Source organism: Triturus cristatus, chromosome 8 (assembly GCF_964204655.1).
Source record: "Triturus cristatus chromosome 8, aTriCri1.1, whole genome shotgun sequence".
Taxonomy (NCBI): domain Eukaryota; kingdom Metazoa; phylum Chordata; class Amphibia; order Caudata; family Salamandridae; genus Triturus; species Triturus cristatus.
In genome coordinates, this window is record NC_140591.1 from 753,439,996 (window position 1) to 753,459,847 (window position 19,852).

Below are 19,852 nucleotides of genomic sequence, written 5' to 3' on the forward strand. Positions count from 1 at the left end.
GGGGATACCAGAGACTGAATAAAATCCTGGTAACGGCATTATTGGGGAACATACAGGAAACCGCTACATCAGCACATAGGTTTGCCATTGTCTAAAAGACACCGGATGTAAAATATTACAGTATTTGCATCGTATCCTCTTTACATTCATGCAGTTTGCTACCTTCATGCTTAAAAAGGGAGTACGAGGGACTGAATCCAAGGCACCCTTATCCCACTAATATGTCACACAAAAAGCCATATTAGTCCAAAAATATTGTAAATTCGGCCCATTTGTAGTGATTACAGGGTGGAAGATTTTTAAAAAGTTTTTTCCCACCATGTGTAGTAACTTCTATGGGGCAACATTTTCCATTACTTTGTTCTACTAGGGCTTTTTTATACGACGCTTTCCTTCATGCCTCTAGGTGAAAATAATTCAACAATTTATCCACATTGTTGCAAAGGAATTTGCAATGTTTGAGTCTTGACACAGGCTGGCTGCAAAGGAATTTGCAATGTTTGAGTCTTGACACAGACTGGCTCTGAGTGCTGCTTGGTGAGCCACATAAGATAGCCTATGGCGTAGGATTACTTTCTTGAGGTCATTGCCATGTAAATGATTCAATACTTGTTGAATTGAGTGCATGCTTTTAGAGATCCTCACTTCAGGTGTCTCTGGGTGGGGGGAATGTGACTTAACTTCATTTTACTATACATTAGATTTAGAAAACGTCAGTATATGAGAGTGGGAAAAAGCGGGAAGTACTAAAACATAGATACAATGGGAATACCATAGCAGAACCTGTCAAGATGAAGCCTGTGTGTCTTTAAAATCGTGGCTCTTTGTATTTGTAGCTAGGATTTTATCGTGGGAGAGGCAATACGTGGAAGAGGCAATCTCATGTCCAGACAAAGCTAAGATTATCTTTAAAGTTGACAGACCCTTACTGCCCAAGTCACCAAACATTCTGTGCAGCTGCGTGTCAACAACAGTCCACTAATATTTGAATTTGTATTCAGAATTTCAGAATCCTGTTTCGCAAAATCTGGATTTGCTGATATTTCAGAGTGCAAATTGCGTTTAGTACTTGATTAAATCCTCTGAAATGTGTGCTATTCACAAACATGTAGAAAGGAAATTGTCACCCTTGGAATGACCTTCTGTGTAAGATATATACATTTCAAGGGAGTATAAGTAAATAGGGTTCCCTCCTGGAAAATGTTTCCAAATAGATTACGAAAGTGAAAGTTGTACATGCTAAATGCAATAGGTCTCGCATTTGGCAAAGTTAGAGCGGTTGCTGTTGAAAATGTTTTTTACCTTTTTATTTTTTTATTTGCAGGGGAGTTCTTGTATTTGCATAGCACTATTGCCAATGGTATAAAAAAGCTAAAGTAATAAAAATTGTCATTTTCAACACCAACAGCTCTAACTTCACAAATGCGAGACCTATTGCATTGCAAATGCTTGTTTGGGTAGGAAAGGGATAGAACAATAGTAGAAAAAGGGAAAATTTGACTTGCTGCTTGAGTCAAAAGTAGATCTAATATTTTCAGCAAACCTACTATGATACAAAATTGGAAAAAGTATATTTTTACCCCCGACTAAATCATAAACCCTCGTAATAAAATCCATGTTAACAATTTACTAGCTTTAGAAAAGAAGAAATTACAGAGCTACATCCTGAAAAGAATTCTGTTTAAAACCTGCTGTTGGTTGTAATGCATTATCTCTTTAGAATCTCTGGTCCTTGCAGCTCAGCCAGTGTGTGAGCTCATGGGGTGTTGGTGAGTGCCTGAAGGAGTGGACAGTTAAAGAGAGTGGGCTGAGCAAAGAGGATTCCGCTCCTGAGGAGGTGCTTTACTACAACCTGTTAATCTACGTGAATTGACTACCTGGCTCCTACTTACCCAGAAGGTAGCTTTAAATTACAACAGAATCCTTGATCCGGTAGCTTATTTCATGAAGATGAAAGAAGCCTCGATATGAGAGTAGTTACTTCAGACTGGAAAGTGCACGATGGTGTGAAGTTGGTTTGTAGACACCTGTTGTGGTACAGGTAGTCGTACAAGAGTTGCCATTGATCACGTCAGGCATACATACATGGCTAATAACTAGAAAAAAAGGTTAGGTGGTAGAGAGGTTTAAAAGCAAAGCATCTAGTCAAATGTGTTTTTTTTCCCCTTAGAGCTGTAGATACAAGCCAATAGTATTTTAATTAGTTGAGGAGTCTATGGTCAACATGGTCTCTTGTTTACAGATGGTTCACACTGAATAACATTTGTAGTGATTGGTACTGCAGGCCTTTCAAAAACTTAAGACAGCAGAGATTGCTAGATTTTAAAACAGTGAGTGTGGATGCCTCTGATTTAGAACCAAGAAGAAAATGGTTTGTAAAGCAAGCTCATGAGAGCTTGTAGCAAGCCTGCCAATAATTAACTTGTATACTTAATTGCTGTACAGATTTCAATTTTCTTTTACACTTTTAAAGCATAGGTTCAACTTTTCAAACCAGTTTAGTGACATTTAGTCTATATTCTATATGAGGATGTCCAGTAGTTTGGATATTTGGCCTCATGTGCTCTGCTGTGGGCTTCCTGTGACTTTAGGGCCATGTCTTTGTTGTGGAGAATTCTGGGAGGTCACGGCACTAGCAGTACTGCCAGAGGGAACACCAGTGCAATTTGCTGAGGCTCTTCCTGCTCTGGTAACGTGCATATAATGCCTACTATAGAAAGTTCATGAATGCGACTATACAATTTGCGACTTAACAGTTTGCATCTCACAAGCCCCTGAAAAAGCTTTTACTGGTTTACGGCGTCCAATTTAAAGAAAAAAAAAAAAAGTGTACATTACCATTTTGACCCTCGTGTGTTTGTGCATTTACGCCAGTGAGACATTGTCTTTCGCCCTTTGTGTTATATAATGACTTGATGATTGTATGCAGTAAAACACACAGCATGTACAACATCACATCCAACAACTAATCTTAGACATTTTTACTGAATATTTGTATGTTGCACAGTCCTCCGAAGTGGCATGTAAAACAAACAAAATACTCGTATGAACTTAACACATAAAAGAAGAAAAATTATATTTAAAAAATTGTTACTATAAGGTAACGTTACCATTCTTTGGATTTTGTTACAAAATTTTTACTTTGCTTTTCAGATATTGGATTGGGGAGCGACTCTGTCTGTGCAAGACCCTCCTCTCATCGGATAAAGTCGTTTGACTCCCTTGGTTCTCAGTCTATACTCGGTAGGACATCAAAATTGGTTCAAGCTCAGTATCGAAGTCTGGTAAGCTGGTTTCTATTGCTTTATGCTAAAGTTTTGCTTTTTAAAGTGTGATGCAATTGCGGAAGCAAATATTAGTTGCTTTCTTTCAAACATTTTTGTACTGAAAAGAGGGTGCATGAACTGCTAAACTACTGCCCATGGAAAATAATTCCACGTTCCCCACTACTCACACTTAGTTGATATAGCTTTAAGCTATACATTGTAGGTAAGTTTGTGGGCACGGCAGATGTTCGAGGGAACCCGCAAAGTTAGGTTCATGCCCATACTATTTTTATTGCCCACTTTCATGACTTTCCAAGTGGGAACACAGACTTCCCCTTTCTGGGTTCATACTACCCACTTACTAGTTGCAACATGAGTATATTCAGAGGATCCCACGCCATAATTATTCAAAACATGCACTGTAACTACTTCTATTTGCTTGTTATTGGTCGCATTCAGAAATACCGACATTTTTGTTTGTCACCTGATTACCAACAGAAGTGGCTGGCATCTCCTAGATTAAAAGCTGCCACTTAGAGGTGATGCACATATTTCAGTAAGGACCAAATTAAATCTTACAAAACGGACACCCTTTTATGGTTGAAGTTCAGTTAGCAAGGAGCACTTAAACGTAGCTAAAGCTATTTATAGCTTTTATTGTTTGATCTCATGCCATGCATGCACCGAGATTATTTGCATACTTGATCTTCTGTCTTATGGTCTTCTGTTGAGAAGGAGAAGCTTATGAGTGAGGCGAGTAGAGAGGCGAAGGTTATGAGTCCAAATTGAATGCCATGAGGTATCAGATCGCTTTTTGAGGTGCAAGCTATTTGAGAAATGGCAGTGTTCTCACATCCAGTACATACGCTATAGCTTACTGAAACCACCAATTAGGTTATCGATCTCTAAATACAGTCTGGGAAAGTAACTACAAATTTAAAGGAAAGCATTGTAAAACAACCTAAATTGTCTAATTTTCATCCGGAAGAACTTTTTTTTTATCTTAATATTACATTGCTCCAGGCTATTGCAAAATTCTTGAAGTAGATGATTCACAGGTAGGCTTTCAACAGAAGCACTGAATCAGCAATACACAGTGCTTCATTTGTAAAAGAATCAGTGCTGATGCCCAAATCTCTGCTTTGAAGCCAACAGCTTCTGCTACTAAATGTCAGCACGGGGAATAACAATGCTACATTGTCTAAAGTTCATATCTGGCCACTTTAATCCACTGCCAGATCATGCCTGCCCCTTTATCTCACTCTTTCTGGTCTCTTCCTCTCTCCCTTTGTACCGTTTTTTCTGTCTTACTCTGCCGTCTTTCTTGTTTGTGTGTTTTTTCCCTATCTTGCTTTCGGTCAATATCTGATGAGGAAACATACGTGCTGGTCCCCAGAAATGAGTGCTGGAGGGCCCCACTGGCTCAAATTAAGTACTGGCATTAAGATTCAGTAAACCACAGCTTTGTAATCTCCAGTTTGTCAGAATGTGGGCTACAAGGGACTGCCTTAACACTTAACATAAATCCTTTCTTGACAACCACTCCCAAGAGTGATGCTAGACAGCCATGTCTCCATGCCTTCTATTCAAACTGGGGTGCTTGAGGGCTCGCCTATTTCGTTCTACCTTTTCAACATCAGCCTCTCCTTCAAATTATCAACAATTTTGCACATTTGCTATATTCTTATGCTAACACACAGTTTATTTTCCATTTAAGTGGTCCAAGTGTCCTGTACAAAGGTTACCCGCTTGCTTAACTAATAATAATAAATCTTAGATGAATTCCAATGGGCTTAAAATGAACCTGGGCAAAACTGATGTATTTGGGACTACTCGAAGTCAGGTCTTCTGCTTCTTGCAGGAATTCAAAAAGTGAGGGGGAGGCTCTTTTCAGTAGTGTCAGATTATTCCTCTCTTCAGTAGTGATGCAGTGAAACTTACAGTATGAGCTTGGCTGAAGAGTAATGGGATCCTTTAAACCTTGATCCAGCAGGCTGGTTCTGGGTGGTTTTAAGTCTCTATTGCCAATATAAAGATTTACAATAATCAAGAAGTGAACCAATGAAAGTGGACACTATAGTTTTCCTTGCGTACACAGTCAAAGGAAGAACCGGTCTGAGCCTCCATAAAAGTAAAGAACATGCTGAAATTGCTCAAGAGATTTGAATGTTCATTATCAATTTGATGTCAGATTTTGTGTTGAGACTCTTTACGTGAGGTTTGGGCTCAAGACGAGGACCCACAACGGAAGAGTGGAGCAAAAGGTATGAGCTTTGCTTATTATAAAGAAGGCCCTAGGTTTGGCCCTGCTCAGCACCAGGATACCTTCTCGAGTGATGGTGCGCTCTACAAATCAGCATAACCTGCATAAAAGGATTCTCTTTAAATTGGTATATTTTTCTCACAGATTTCTACATGAATGTGCACCAGAAGTTCTTAAAAACAGATCTATTTGTATAATCCTGTGTCACCTTGGCTTATCTCATACAAATCTTCTGGTTGTTCCTCATTTTAGGAAAACCTTGTCCAGTGGTAAATCCTTTTCAACTTTAGCATCCAAGCGCTGGAACATATTCCTTTTTCAAATGCGAGGGATATCCTCCCACCTTCTTTTAGGAAGAGACATAAAACCTACTACTTTTCCAAATAATTCTTTAAATCTGCTTCACGTCTAGGGGCTTTTCAGTGCCAAGAGACCTCTAGATGTATGTGGACTTTAATAAATATCCCCTAACATGACATCTGATTAGCAGTGAACTTCTCAAAGAAGAATTACAAAGGTAGGCCTTGGTTGAGTTGTTTGCTGGTATAGTTGATGCAAGGGAGGGTATTTGCTCATGCAGGACATTAAGTGAGCACATAGATCTTATCAGTGGTTAGGCGGGCAGTATCCAATTCCCTGCAGACCTTAAATAGGGCTTTCAGGGTGTTAACAAGTTGGTAATTCAGAACTGGATTCATGATTCTTTGCCTTCTGCATCTGTTTGGTTGCCTCTGTAGTCGATGTGGCATGTTATGTGGTTACAGGATATTTAGTACTCTGCCCAGCACGTTCCTAACATCCTTCAATTCTCAAAATGTCTCGATGCATAGTTGGGTAGTTATGATTTCCGAAATATTTCATGGTGTTTAAGTAAAAGGCACTGAAGACTATTTCTGCAATTTAGGGAATGACTAAGTCTGGTTATCCTTATGTTGATATGATAGTGGTGTAGAATGCTTCCAACAAGGGACCAGGTTATAAATTGTGAAGGTTTCTGGCCAAATGTGCAGATTTCATGTCAGAGAGTAGGCAGGACTTGTAGTATAGTTCTTCAGTGGTAGAAATGTGATGTGGATGTGATCTGACTGTGGTAAACAATGTTTAGGCGATTTGCTGATTGAGGTTACCCTTTATACGTGTGTGGCAATTCATTAAGTTCAGTGACGGCAAAATGTTTCATGTCCAAAAATAGAAAAGCACTGTCTATCAATTAATTACTAATCTTAATTATAGGATGCCGTATACGTCTTCCAACACTGATAAAGGTTTCAGTTCGAAATGGATACATCATACACCATGTTGAACAGCCATTTCAATAAACTGTATTAACGCATGATGTAACATTATGTATGTATGATTTTACAGGTGCCCAATATAAAGCAATCATGTTTATACTTCAAAAGGCCATCCAATACTCTCACATCCTCTATCACATTTCACCATTCATAAAAACAGTTTCTGGCGCTTTGGATACCTGTGAACCTATGTCAGACACTAAAGAGAGCTATACTGTACTCTACATTGGCATCTCATACCAGTAAACTCAAAACAATAAGCATTGATGCAGCAAGTTAATGAAATAACATGCATAGAACCACCTCAGTCAGGGTGCAGTACGTTAGTAATAGAGTTTGTTGAGGAAGATCCTGTCTGTAATTATCGGGGCCTTATTAGCAATATTTGCTTGAAACACTAAGAACTCTTGAAGTTGATTTATAGTGGAGTATCTCATTACGCCACACTATATAGATCTTTCTTACATAGGGTCTTACATTTTTTTCTCCAGAAGACGCTTGTTTAGCATTTCCCAAAATTGCACCCAATCTTCTGCTCTGCTGAGAAATTTTAAACTATAGCTTGCTTTAAATTACTTGCTTAGCACCACATCCTTGCATTTTGATACCTCATCATCCTACCTGTTAGCTTTCTCTACCCACTTCTTATTATCTGGAACAGATGCACTTTATGAACGTGTTGGAGTAGTCTATCCAGGTATCTAATTGCTTGCAGAGCATCATCCTTTACAGTAATGTCAAAAAATGCAGTGCTTGGCTGATGGCAACTGTGGGGGAGGTGTTTTTGTCTTTTTTGAGAGAGAGGTAGACGTGGCAGAGGTGGTGATACAGATTTTCTAGTATTTATAATGGATGTGGTCTATGTGGTGGAAAAAGATTGTTTGCTAAGATGAAGGCCACACTACCCTCCCCATCTTTTTCCCTGTTATGTTAATTTTTGGATAGGTCAGTTAGCATGAGATGGAGTCCTCCTTTGAGTGGATCTTCATAAAGGTCAGGAAATGAATGAAGTTCTCATCGATCATGTTGAACTTGTCACCATCTTTGAGAGCTTTGTGGAGCTGCAGGAAAGTAAGATATTGTTTTTATTTTTATGACTGCCTGGTCAGGAATGACATTTATTTAGACATAATTCCATAGGTTAAATGGATTTTTATCGTTCTTTGTTGTTTATTAAGAGAGAGCGAGAAAAAGGGAGGGGGAAGAAGAGAGAAAGTGATCAGAGAGAGAGGAGAGAAGATGATAGAACCAGCGAACGGTTGGAAAGAGACTGATTGCGTGAGAAGACAAAGTGAGCAGAGCTAGTTTGAAAACTATGCCAGGCATGCTTTTGGTTTCCCAGTCCGGCCCTGGGGGTGTCCTTCAGTTTGCATGATGCTTTGCATTTATATTCAATATTATTTTTATTTTTATCAAAGTTATAATTAAGGAGATTAGGAATTTTAGACATCACCTTCCTGTTAATTTTTCATTTACTCCTTTAAGTCATACGTTCGTGATTTTCATTACATTTTTATGATCTGCATCAAAGAATGCGATGAAATCAATGCTTGAATTAATCCTTAGCCACTGACAATCACGTAGGACTTCGTTACACTCTCGTGGTGATTGCCAGTGGTTGAGATTAATTCAAGTGGTCATTACCTCACTTTTATTCTTTGCTGCAGTAGATGCCCTTCGTGCGACAGCGATGCCTATCGATGGATCCCCATGCTCGCTATGCCACAGGACTCAAGCTGCAGCTTAGTGATGATGCCCAAGTAGACTGAAAAAGGTATAGTGTTGCTTGTGTTTCGTTCTGGAGGAGACCTGACTTGACTGTTCTTGCAGAAATCAGGACCAAGACAAATTTACTTATGGACTGGAATGTGGCTCGAACAATCACCAGTTGTCGAGATTAATTTAGCATGTTAATTTTGCATTCCTTCCATTACTTACATGTTTGTAGAAGATACGAGCTGTACCTGAGAAACAATCCCAAAAATAGATGACTCATGCTTCAGAATTCATTGTTGGTAACAAATTGAGTTAAGTATGTTGGATTTTTAATTTAGTTCAATGTGAGTGGTTTATTTCTTATCCAGGCTTCTTGTTGAAGTACAGTGCGAAAGCAACAGTGTGGAAAAAAAGAATAATGTTCCTACACATTACATTCTAAACATAGTTTTTTGTGGGTGGGTTCTTCTGTAATCTTTCTCATTTTCTTTGAATGGGAGTTTCGATTGTATCTCTACAACTCACCACCCACACCATTTCAAAGTATGCCATTCATTAGTCCTATGTGTTTTAGGCCAATAGGCACACCTTCCTTTCTACCTCCAGCTTAGTTTATTAGAAGCTATGTTTTTTCTTTTCTCCTGCCAAATATATCATTTCTTGCACTTTGAAAAGTGAAAACGTGGAGCAGTGTTAAAGGTTTAGTGTCTTAATAATAAATGCCAAGCATACCCTACTTGTCAGTATTATAGTGCGGATTGATCGGCTGTGGTGTCCCGCAGGGAGTATGTCTGAGCCCCACATTATTTAACACCTATGTGTCATCTTTGGCGATAATTAGCAAAAAAATGGGGTCTCATTATCTGCTCCTATGGGGATGACACACAGCTGATGGTAGCCCTCGAAGAAAGGCCTGATGTTACCAAAGTAAAACTGCACAACTGTCTTTCAGAGATGGCATAATGGATGTCAGAACATTGCTTGAAACTAAATGCAGAGAAATCCGAAATCCTGCTCTTTGGAGGAGCCAACTTAATCTGGGATGCTACCCGGTGGCCACAAACCCTGGGAGATGACCCAGCACCCAAGCAATGTGCAAAAAATCTAGGCATCCTCATAGACAACACCTGTGTGGGCCCTGTATGGAAGGTGCTTTGCAACTCTGAATAACACAGCTGTGTCTTTGGTTTGAATAATGTCCGGAAGGGTATACTCCGTGTGAGACTCCTATCTTTAAAGCTGCTGATCCCATATTAAAACATGGTGTACTGAGTTTGGCTCAAATACTGCGTCTCCAACATTTAGATGAGGCTTTTAGCAAAATGCTTCCACACTGATATGGGAGTGGTTGGGCGGTAACTGTATAAAAGTAATGTATGAGTCAAAGCCTATGTGCCAGCTGAGTTGGGCCGACTTCCTGTACCTGTGAAGACTGTTAAGAGTCTAGGTATTAAGTTAATTGAGGAACTTTCACTTACAAATCAGATATCATTATTGATGTTTACCTGTTCATATCACCTCAAGCAGGTGATTGCAATTATTCCATACCTTTATGAATACAGTAAAGGAGTGGCCATTTTAACCCTCACTTTTTGTAGGCATGACTACTCCAACACCATATGTGCAGGTCTTCGGAATTGTCTTATTCAAAGATTGTACATTATTCAGAATACTGCCCTCAGACTGATACTAGGTTCCTCAGATTCTGTCACTCATATCCACTCAGGAAACTTTACTGGCTTTGGATCGAACAACGGATCCAGTTTAAGGTTCTATACACTGTCCACAGGTCTTTGTATTGACTTGCATCATACTTCGTAGTCGAGAAAAAATCCCATTGGGTAGGCTTAATACAACAAAGCAAAGACACACATCACAACCAATTTATCACCAGAACATAACACCACCACCATCAAATGTTCACAAATGTAAAAATATTTTATTTAAAAATTACCAAACATCCGGTCAACAATAATACATCATCATACAGTGTTATAAAAGTAAACATTCTGACAATTATTATACACAATGAATTATAGGGAGAGTAATTTTTAAATAAAATATTTTTACATTTGTGAAATTTTGGCCTTTGGTGGTGGTGTAATGTTCTGGTGATTAATTGGTTGTGAGGAGTGTCTTTGCTTTGTTGTATTAGGCCTACCCAAAGGAGATTTTTTTCTTGACTACGGTCTATTAGGTGCCCTACTCCTTTGGTGTTCAAGGGGCCCCTCTCACTGCCTTTGTGTTGCATCATACTTCTTCAGGAAACAAATAAAGACCTGTGTTCCCCTTGAACTCCATCTTCATCTGCAGATAATTCTCGTACTGTTCCTAGTTTTAACAAGTGCAGCTCAAGTGGCCCCCACCTTTTTGGTATGGGCTGCAAAACTTTGAAATACCTTTCAAGAGGATCTTCTCTCGATCTTTTGTCTAAGTAAATTTACCCCCCAACACAACATCAGGGCAAAGTAAGAACAGGAGAGGCTAGAAGTTTGGGGCAAAAAGACCCACAACAGTAGGATCAATTGCAGTTTCGACCCCTTTTGTTCTTTTGAGTAATGGGTATGACCGTGGGTCTCATAGTTCACTTGTCACAAGATCAAAGATGCACCTCACCTATCAGAAGCAAAAAATCCAAAACGTCAAGAGTTGCTTTTGTTCCCCTATAAAGGAGTGTGACTTAGCAGTTTGAGCTGAATGTTCCCTTTCATGTCACAACAATGACTGATTTGCATTTGATTGTTCCCTCTCTGTAGTAGTGCCAGTTAGCAACAAAAGAAATGTTAACTCATATGTGACCTAGAATAGTAGTTACCAGTGGATACGGTTAAATCAAGCAGTCCAACCGTCGCTTAATGTTTGTTCACTGCATGAGTTATTTGCCTAAATATCAAAACCTTTTGTATTCGGCTTTTCCATGCATTCTGACGAATTACAGGTCCATTTCCACATGGAGAGAGATTCTGGGTGTAGTGACAGTTCCAGTGGCTGTGTGAATTCTATGCAACGTTTGATGTGTGGGAAAAACAATGAGGGACACTTGAGGGCGCCTTCTTTGCATGTTTGAAGTTGTGGCTTTTCTTGGAGCCTTGGATTTTGACTATATGTCCTGTACATTTGAGATTGACTGCTGAAAAAGGAGATCTGTGTTGCTGCGTGAAATTAGGAGACCGTCTGACTACTTAATTAGTAGCAGCACAACTGTACCTTGAGTTTAAGATTCCTCACACTTTGTCTATTACACAATCAGTTCTAGATTGCCTGTCAAAAACAAAATTGCTTCCTAATTGGGCCTATCCATGCATAATGCCGTATATTTTCATGTGGTGACATCAGAATGTTAATAGCAAATTCATTCTAAAAGACCTGTTTTATATTTTGCAGGACATGACCGATAATAGCAACCATCAAATGGTGGTGAGAGCAAAATTTAACTTTCAACAGACCAATGAAGATGAGCTTTCCTTTTCTAAAGGAGATATAATACACATCACACGACTGGAAGAAGGGGGCTGGTGGGAAGGCACGCACGGTGGCAAAACAGGATGGTTTCCAAGCAACTATGTACGGGAAATCAAGTCCAGTGGTAAGTCACCATTTTGAACTTACAAAATGAAATGTAGTTTTAATTCAGTCCAACATAGAAAGTGACCACGTTAGATGCCTTTGTATTTGTTTCATAGTTTTAAACTTTGTTGCTATTGATCAGTTTTCAGAAGAGTATTTTCAGCTTCACGTTAGTTGGAAATGCTTTCAATTTTTTTTCCAGCAACAGCGTCTACTTGCTCATAAAGGTGTTACACCCATTTTCTCCTACACCAATGTATGATTGATCTGTTGTAATTTTGTTATATTTTTGCAATGAAACATAAGCATGTGCCTGTAAATGTGCTCAAATAGGTATCGATTCATTGGTGGCAGTAGCTTGATTTAGAGACTCATTGGTTCCAGTGACTGTTTTAGTGGATTAACCATGTGAGATTAGGAATCCCCATGAAGTCTTAATAGTGTCTTCAGGGGTGTAGGCACTGATCTTGGCTCTAATTAACTAGTTTGCCCAGGATGAAAACATGTGGCGCTTGATATACGATTGAGGAGTTGAGCAGAGGGATTAGAGAGTCTTCTGACCATCCTGGATCTTGAAGAGATCATCTTTAAGTTTGAGATGTGATGGTATGGCCTACCATAGATGCTAGCAATGCACAAGCATAATTTTTCTTATTCAGGTAGGTGGAGGGTGAGTAGGCTGTGGAGTGCCAACCTTATTACCCTTGGTGGGTAATAAGTCTGGAAACCATGTTTGTGCAATAGAGAGGGAGTCATGGAGGGACAGCTGGCATATTTGAAACCGCATTGGTAGAGTGCAGGGATTTACCTTGGTTTAATGGTCCTCCTGAATTATAGCTTAGTTACTGGACCAGGTAAGTGTTGTGCCATGGCAAACGGAGAAAGTGTTTTTTGACAAATATAATTAGGATTTCATTCGTATGAATGTTATGTTACTACGTTTTATAGAGTGCAAACAGCTGCCCGAATCGGGCTTCCCTGCGCTGAACAGTTTTGGCAAATTTTCATTCTAGAATTCATAAAGTCAAGCCATTTTAATCTGAAATAAAATGAGGCTGCATATTCTCGCAAATTAAACTTTTCACCCGTAAAATCTTATTTAACAACCTCCGAATGCCTCAGTCTGACTGAGGGACTCTTTAATTGTGAGCACAACTTAAATTATGCGACACAGTAATTTCTATTGTCTTCTGGTATCACTAAGATCACAGGAGATGGCCTCGTGCATGGTTTTATAAGTTGCAGTTACTCTAGGTTTGTTTTTTACTAGACCTTTTTGGCCTTTTAAAAATAAACCATTTGTCCAGGATCACACAGTGTGGTTAAGTGAGCGAGTAGATGTGGAATTTGGTATCATTGTTTGGCAGATGTTTATCAAACTACATGCCACATCTCCAATGGGTACCAGCACCACACAAACTGTGTATAAAGGTTATGCTAAATCTTCCTGTGCATAATTAAAGCTGCACATCCTAATCCCTATACACTGTGGCCATGTAGGGCTCAGAAATAGGCTTTCTAAACATGGGGAGCTGGCCTGAGTAGAGAAGAGAGTATGAATGGTCTGAAAATGTCCAACTCTCTGTGCTCCTTGGAGTGAATAGACTGCGGCCCAGATGATCCCTGACACAAAACCGGGTGGGACATGAGTTGCTATCAGGCTTCAAATCCCTTCCTTATCTGAGTCTGTTAGACCTGTCAGCCCTTTGGGTGGTCCCTCCTCATCATTATTTATTTTGTCCCACTTTTGCCTCAAACCCTGTTTGAATTTTTCCTTTTTGGGAACCACCAGACTTTTTCGTGTTGCTACAGATTCAGGGAACCATTTTAGCTACCCCTGAAACTTCTGTCTGAGGGCCTGAAGCACAAAATGGTGGCCACCTGTGACATCACCAGCATCCACTGGAACCTACCAGCACCTTCCAGAACATTCCAGGAGATTCCAGAACCCTGTGACCGTTGGAGGCGGTTTAGAATGTTGGGAGGATAAGAGAGAGAGTTGGCAGTTGGAGCTGGCAGTTGGCACCTGACTGGTGAAGAGAGAGGAGCACAACAGTGAAGGAGGAAGGAGTGAAGCAGCAGGGGTGGAAACTTGTGCCTGGAGTGGGGTCCATAAACCCACCCTTGATACTTGTCCCTACTGATGGATCCCAGCCTATAGCCCTGTGTGGGAAGAAGACAGAAGAAAACCATCCTAAGGACCTGGACAGCAGGAACAGGCCTTAGAACCAAGAAAACAGCAAGATTCTGACCTGAGAACTGGTTTCCCTGGAGTCCGGCGTCGAGTAGCCTGAAGACCTGGAGCCCGAGGTGGAGAAGCGGCGCTGACTGAAGTGGCAGACGTCGTGCCCGGAGCCGCCTGAGGTCGTGAGAGGGCGCCGACGGGGGTCGAGAGGAATACCAGAGGTCGAGGAGGAAGTGAACCGAGGTCGAGCGAGCGGCGTCATCGGAGGAGTGAAGTCCGCCCTCCGGAGTCGTCGGAGACCGAGGTAGAGGTGAACCGGAGGTCGGGAGTGAGGATCGCACTCCGGAGTCGCCCGGAACCTGAGAGGAGGAGCACCGGAGGTCGGGGGTGAGGATCGCACCCCGGAGTCGCCGGAAGTCGACATTGAGGCCAGGCCGGCCGACGTCATCGGAGCCGAGAGCGCCATCGGACCGGAGCCGCCCGAAGTCGACATCGTGAAGAGACTGCCCGACGCCGTCGAATCGGAGGTAGAGATCGAACCGAGGCCGCCGACATCGGACCGGAACCGCCTACCGGCGTCGTCAAAGAACTGACATTGTGCCCGAGGCCGCCGAGACCGAACCGGAACCGCCTCACGGCGTCGACACGACTCCAGCGGCGTCGGAACATCAGAAAAAGGGCAGTAAGTGGAGTAGAGGGCGCCTAAGGCCCTGTGGAGACCTGAGAGACTGCTCTAAGGGGCTAGGGAGGTGCTGAAACCAACCTGACTGTGCCTGGGGTGAACTGGGACTAACCTAGAGAGGTTGTGTGGAGAGAGAAAGCCAGGGCACTGGTGTTCCCCCCTTTGATCTACCTCAGTTTAGGCCTCAGCCTTGTCCCAGCCAGGGAGTAGCCTCCCCCCTCAAGCCTTCCACAACCCTACAAGCTGTGCCTGGGCCAAATCAGCCCTTAAGAAGTGAAGTGTCATCTGATTATATGAGGGGTGCTGTATACTTTTAATTATTTATTGGGGATACTGTATTTATTGAGTTTTTACCCATTTATTGCTGCACTATATTTATAGGTCCACAGGACTTGATGGTGTACAATATTTATTGGTACAGTATTTATTGCCTCAAAGTATTTAATTGTCTGTATATATTGCACTTGTATTTACGCCCTGTTATTTATGATCACCCCTATTTATTTCATCAAACAGCCAATATTTATTTGACCTGCACTAATTGAAACTTGTATATTGTGATTGACCTATTTATTTTTCCAATCAGCAACTAAGAGAAAAAGATAAAGAAAGACTATTTTCATAATTTTTACGGTGTAGAGTCGTTTTTGGAACGGATGCACGCATGGTTATTGTATGGGTATATTGTATGCTTAGCACTGTGCCTGTTTCCTGACCACTCGAGCCAAGCTACCCCATTGTGTTGGGAAGGTCCACCACCACCCTGCGGAGTGGGAGTGGGGCTGTTTCCAACATAAATTGGTGTTCAGTGGTGGGATAGAGCTGTGCCTACATATACTCAACAATAACTGTGGGTAGTCCATAGGCCTACACCGGGAGTTTTCTCACAGCGGCCTTCCAAATTGTGGGTTTTTGTTTTTTCCAAATTTACTCTGGTGGTGGGAGGAGGTATTACTAAAGGTACCCCCCTGCATTGTTACTGCACAAAACCTGTCCTCTAACCTGAGTGGGCAAGATGGAGTTTGTACTGGAAGATTTAGAAACGTACACTGTGGCCCAACTCAGGGAGTTTTGCCAGCGGGAGGGGGTGTACTGTCCCCCAGGAGCAAAGAAGGGTGCACTCCAAACCAGCTTAAGGGCTTGGGGGGAGGCACGCCGAGAAAGCAAGGCTGAGGAGGAAGACAGGGATGGAGAGCCTAACCCCGAGGGGGCTGAGATGTACCAACCTGAGGTGGGGAACCTGTCAGCAGGGCCCAGGACACTTTCTAGGAAGGGCAGCACTGTCTCTAGCGGGGGCTTATCCAGCGTGGAGTTAGCAGATCGGAGAGAGAAAAGACAGCTCACATGGGATTTAGCAAAGCTGGAGAAGGAGAAGGAGGAACAGAGGTTGGCTCATGAGACGGAGAAAGAGAGGATGGCTCATGAGATAAGACTGAAAGAGATAGAGCTTCAGATCCTAAGAATAGGGGCACAACCTGTTCCTAATGGTGGCAGCCAAAACCAAGAGGTCACCAGGGAATCCAAACCTTACCTGCCAAAGGACATAGTAGCTAGCTATGGGGCGGGTGACGACATCGCCAAGTGGCTAGCAGCCTATGAGGTCTTGTTGAGGGCCCATGGGGTTCCAGTGAAGTACTGGGGAGGGGGATTGTATAAGTACATGCCTCCAGCTGGTAGGGATGCTTTATTGGCCCTCGAAGAGGATGAGCAGACCCACTACCCCACCATGAAACTGGCGCTCATCAGAAAGTTTGGACTAACACCTGAAAAGTACAGACAGAAGTTCAGGGGTAGTCACAAGCTGGGCACACAGAATTGGGTGGACTTCCTGGACTATGCAAAGAAGGCACTGGAAGGTTGGATTCAGGGCAGTGAAGTAAGGAACTACGAGGAGCTGTTTGACCTAGTACTGAAGGAACACCTACTCGAGAAATGTTTCCCTGAACTGCGGCAACACCTGGTGGATAGCAAGCTGACCAGCCCCCGGAAGCTTGCTGAGGAGGCGGACATTTGGGCTAGTACCCGGGTGTCCACAAGGGGGACTGGAGGGGACACTCAAAAGGCCGGACAGGGCGCCCCCCAGAAGAAAGAAGGAGGGGAAAAGAAAAAGGAGTTCTCCAAAGGCCCCCAAAATAACTTCCAAGGGAAGGGAACAGGATTCACCTCTAAGGCTAACCCACCCAGAAACCCTAATCCTGGCCAGAGTCAGCAGCCAAGGGTTGTCCATTGCTACGAGTGCGGTGGCGTTGGACACTATAAAGGAGATCCGAAGTGTCAGAAACGATCACCCCCTCCCACTGGAGGAAAGCCCCCCGGAGTAGCTAGTGTAGTGCTCGGGGAGGAGATGCCCTTAACTAAGGGAAGGGAGTGGGCGGGTGTCACTTTAGTGTCCCTGGGAGAACGGGAGATGGTTCCTAAGATCCAGGTGCCCGCAAATACCGCAAAGTATGGGCAGTGGATCACCATCAACGGCCAAAGAGGGGAGGCTCTGAGAGACACAGGAGCCAGTATGACTATGGTGCGTAGCCAACTGGTGTCTCCAGAGCAGGTAATTCCCGATGTACTCCACCCAGCCGCGATGGCTGACGGCAGAACAGGTCACTATCCAGTGGCCGAGGTTCCCTTTGAATGGGGGGGGGTTGCAGGTTCACTTCGAGTTGCCGTAAGCCCTGCCGTGCCAGTCGATTGTCTGCTGGGCAATGACATGGAGCACAACGCTTGGAAGGAGGTGGAATACCGGACTCACACCGAGATGCTGGGTACACCTGACTGGGCCTGTGTTAGCACAAGGTCCGTGACTACCCGAAGAGGGAGTTCATTCCGGCTGGAGCCTGGAACAAAGGCCCAGCCAGCTGCCAGTCAAGGGAAGAACCGAGGACAGGAGGAGCCTGCCTCGGCGTCTCCACCCCGTAGGACGGATAGGCCACCGGAGGTGGTGGACCAGGAGTCTGCGGAGGGGGACGTTACCAACCTGGAGGACCTACCCATCCCGGCCGAGTGGCACGTGGAGGGAGGCCCGTCCAGGGAGGAATTCTGCCAGGGCCAGAGGGAGTGCCCTACCCTTGAGGGGCTGAGGCGACAGGCCGAAGCCCAGGCAGCAGGGAACGTTGAAGGGAACTACAGTGTTTACTGGGAGGATGGCCTCCTCTACAGTGAACCCAAGGCACCCCTACATGGATCGTCACGAGCCTTGGTAGTTCCTCAACGTTATCGAGCCTTCCTTTTAGAGTTGGCTCACGAGATTCCCTTGGCAGGACACCTGGGGCAAGACAAGACCTTCGCCCGTCTTGTCCCACACTTTTATTGGCCTCAGATGAAAGTGTCGTCCGATACCTACTGCCGGACATGTGTGTCTTGCCAAGCCAGTGGGAAAACAGGGGTGAAGCTGAAAGCTCCCCTGGAACCACTTCCTGTCGTTAGCACCCCCTTTGAAAGGGTGGGCATCGACATTGTGGGTCCGTTAGATCCACCAACATCAGCTGGTCACAGGTTTATCCTAGTCCTGGTGGATCACGCCACACGGTACCCAGAGGCAATACCTCTGAGGACCATAACAGCACCTGTTGTGGCTAGGGCCCTGATGGGAATCTTTACCCGAGTGGGTTTTCCCAAGGAAGTTGTGTCCGACAGGGGGACCAACTTCATGTCAGCGTATATGCGGGCAATGTGGAAGGAGTGTGGAGTGACCTACCGGTTCACCACTCCTTACCACCCCCAGACCAATGGTCTGGTGGAGAGGTTTAACAAAACCTTGAAAGGCATGATCAGAAGTCTGCCTGAAAGCCTGCGGAGGAAATGGGACGTCCTCCTACCCTGTTTACTTTTTTCTTACAGGGAAGTGCCACAGAAGGGAGTGGGCTTCAGCCCCTTCGAGCTTCTGTATGGGCACCCTGTACGTGGACCTCTCAACCTGGTGAGAGACGGATGGGAAAGAACTCCCAGAAAGCTCCCCCAGGATGTGGTGAGCTACATGCTGGCCTTCCGGAGCCAAATGGCTAAGTTGTGGAAGCAAGCTTCTGACAACTTGGAAGCCAGCCAAGCAGTGATGAAGGCGTGGTATGACCACAACGCTCACCCGGTGGAGTTGGAGCCTGGCCAGAAGGTGTGGGTGATCGAACCCGGAGAGCTTAGTGCCCTCCAGGATCGCTGGTCAGGACCCTTTGAGGTGTTGGAGAAGAAGGGTAAGGCTACCTACTTGGTGGACCTGAAGACCCCTCGTCAGCCCCTGCGGGTGCTGCATGCCAACCGCCTCAAACCCCACCACGAGAGGCCCGAAGTCATCTTGATGATGGTGACTGACGGAGGAGAGGACGTGGAAAGCGAGCCTCTCCCTGATCTGTTTGCGTCTCAAGAAAAGGATGGGTCGGTGGAGGGAGTGATTCTCTCCCCATCTCTAACTCCTGAACAGCAGGAGGACTGTCGCCAGGTCCTGGGGCAGTACTCTTCGTTGTTCTCCCTTGTCCCGGGTAGGACTCACCTGTGCGTCCATGACGTGGACACAGGGGACAGCCCACCTGTGAAGTCCAAGATCTACCGGATGTCAGACAAGGTGAAGGCCAGCATTCATAGTGAAGTCACTAAGATGCTGGAGCTAGGAGTGATTGAACCTTCTAGCAGCCCCTGGTCTAGTCCGGTGGTGTTAGTACCGAAAGCTGCACCACCGGGTGCCCAACCAGAACTGAGGTTCTGTGTGGACTACCGGGGACTGAATTCAGTGACAAAGACTGATGCACATCCGATCCCTAGGGCGGATGAATTGATTGACCGGCTGGGAGCTGCCCAATATCTAAGTACCTTTGACCTTACTTCAGGGTACTGGCAGATCTCGTTGACTGATGGAGCAAGGGAAAGGTCAGCCTTCTCCACGCCCAATGGCCA

At 43.9% G+C, this 19,852-nt stretch overlaps 1 protein-coding gene across 4 annotated transcripts in view; it reads left to right on the forward strand.

The window, feature by feature from the left end:
- ARHGEF7 (Rho guanine nucleotide exchange factor 7) overlaps positions 1-19,852 on the forward strand; it is a 908,392-nt gene that overhangs the window by 271,537 nt on the left and 617,003 nt on the right. For all 4 annotated transcript variants that reach the window (XM_085622182.1, XM_085622181.1, XM_085622184.1 and 1 more), the window contains 2 exons: positions 3,154-3,284; positions 11,925-12,126. In XM_085622182.1, coding sequence (XP_085478308.1) covers positions 3,154-3,284; positions 11,925-12,126 — 333 coding nt within the window. The remainder of the gene's footprint in view (positions 1-3,153; positions 3,285-11,924; positions 12,127-19,852) is intronic.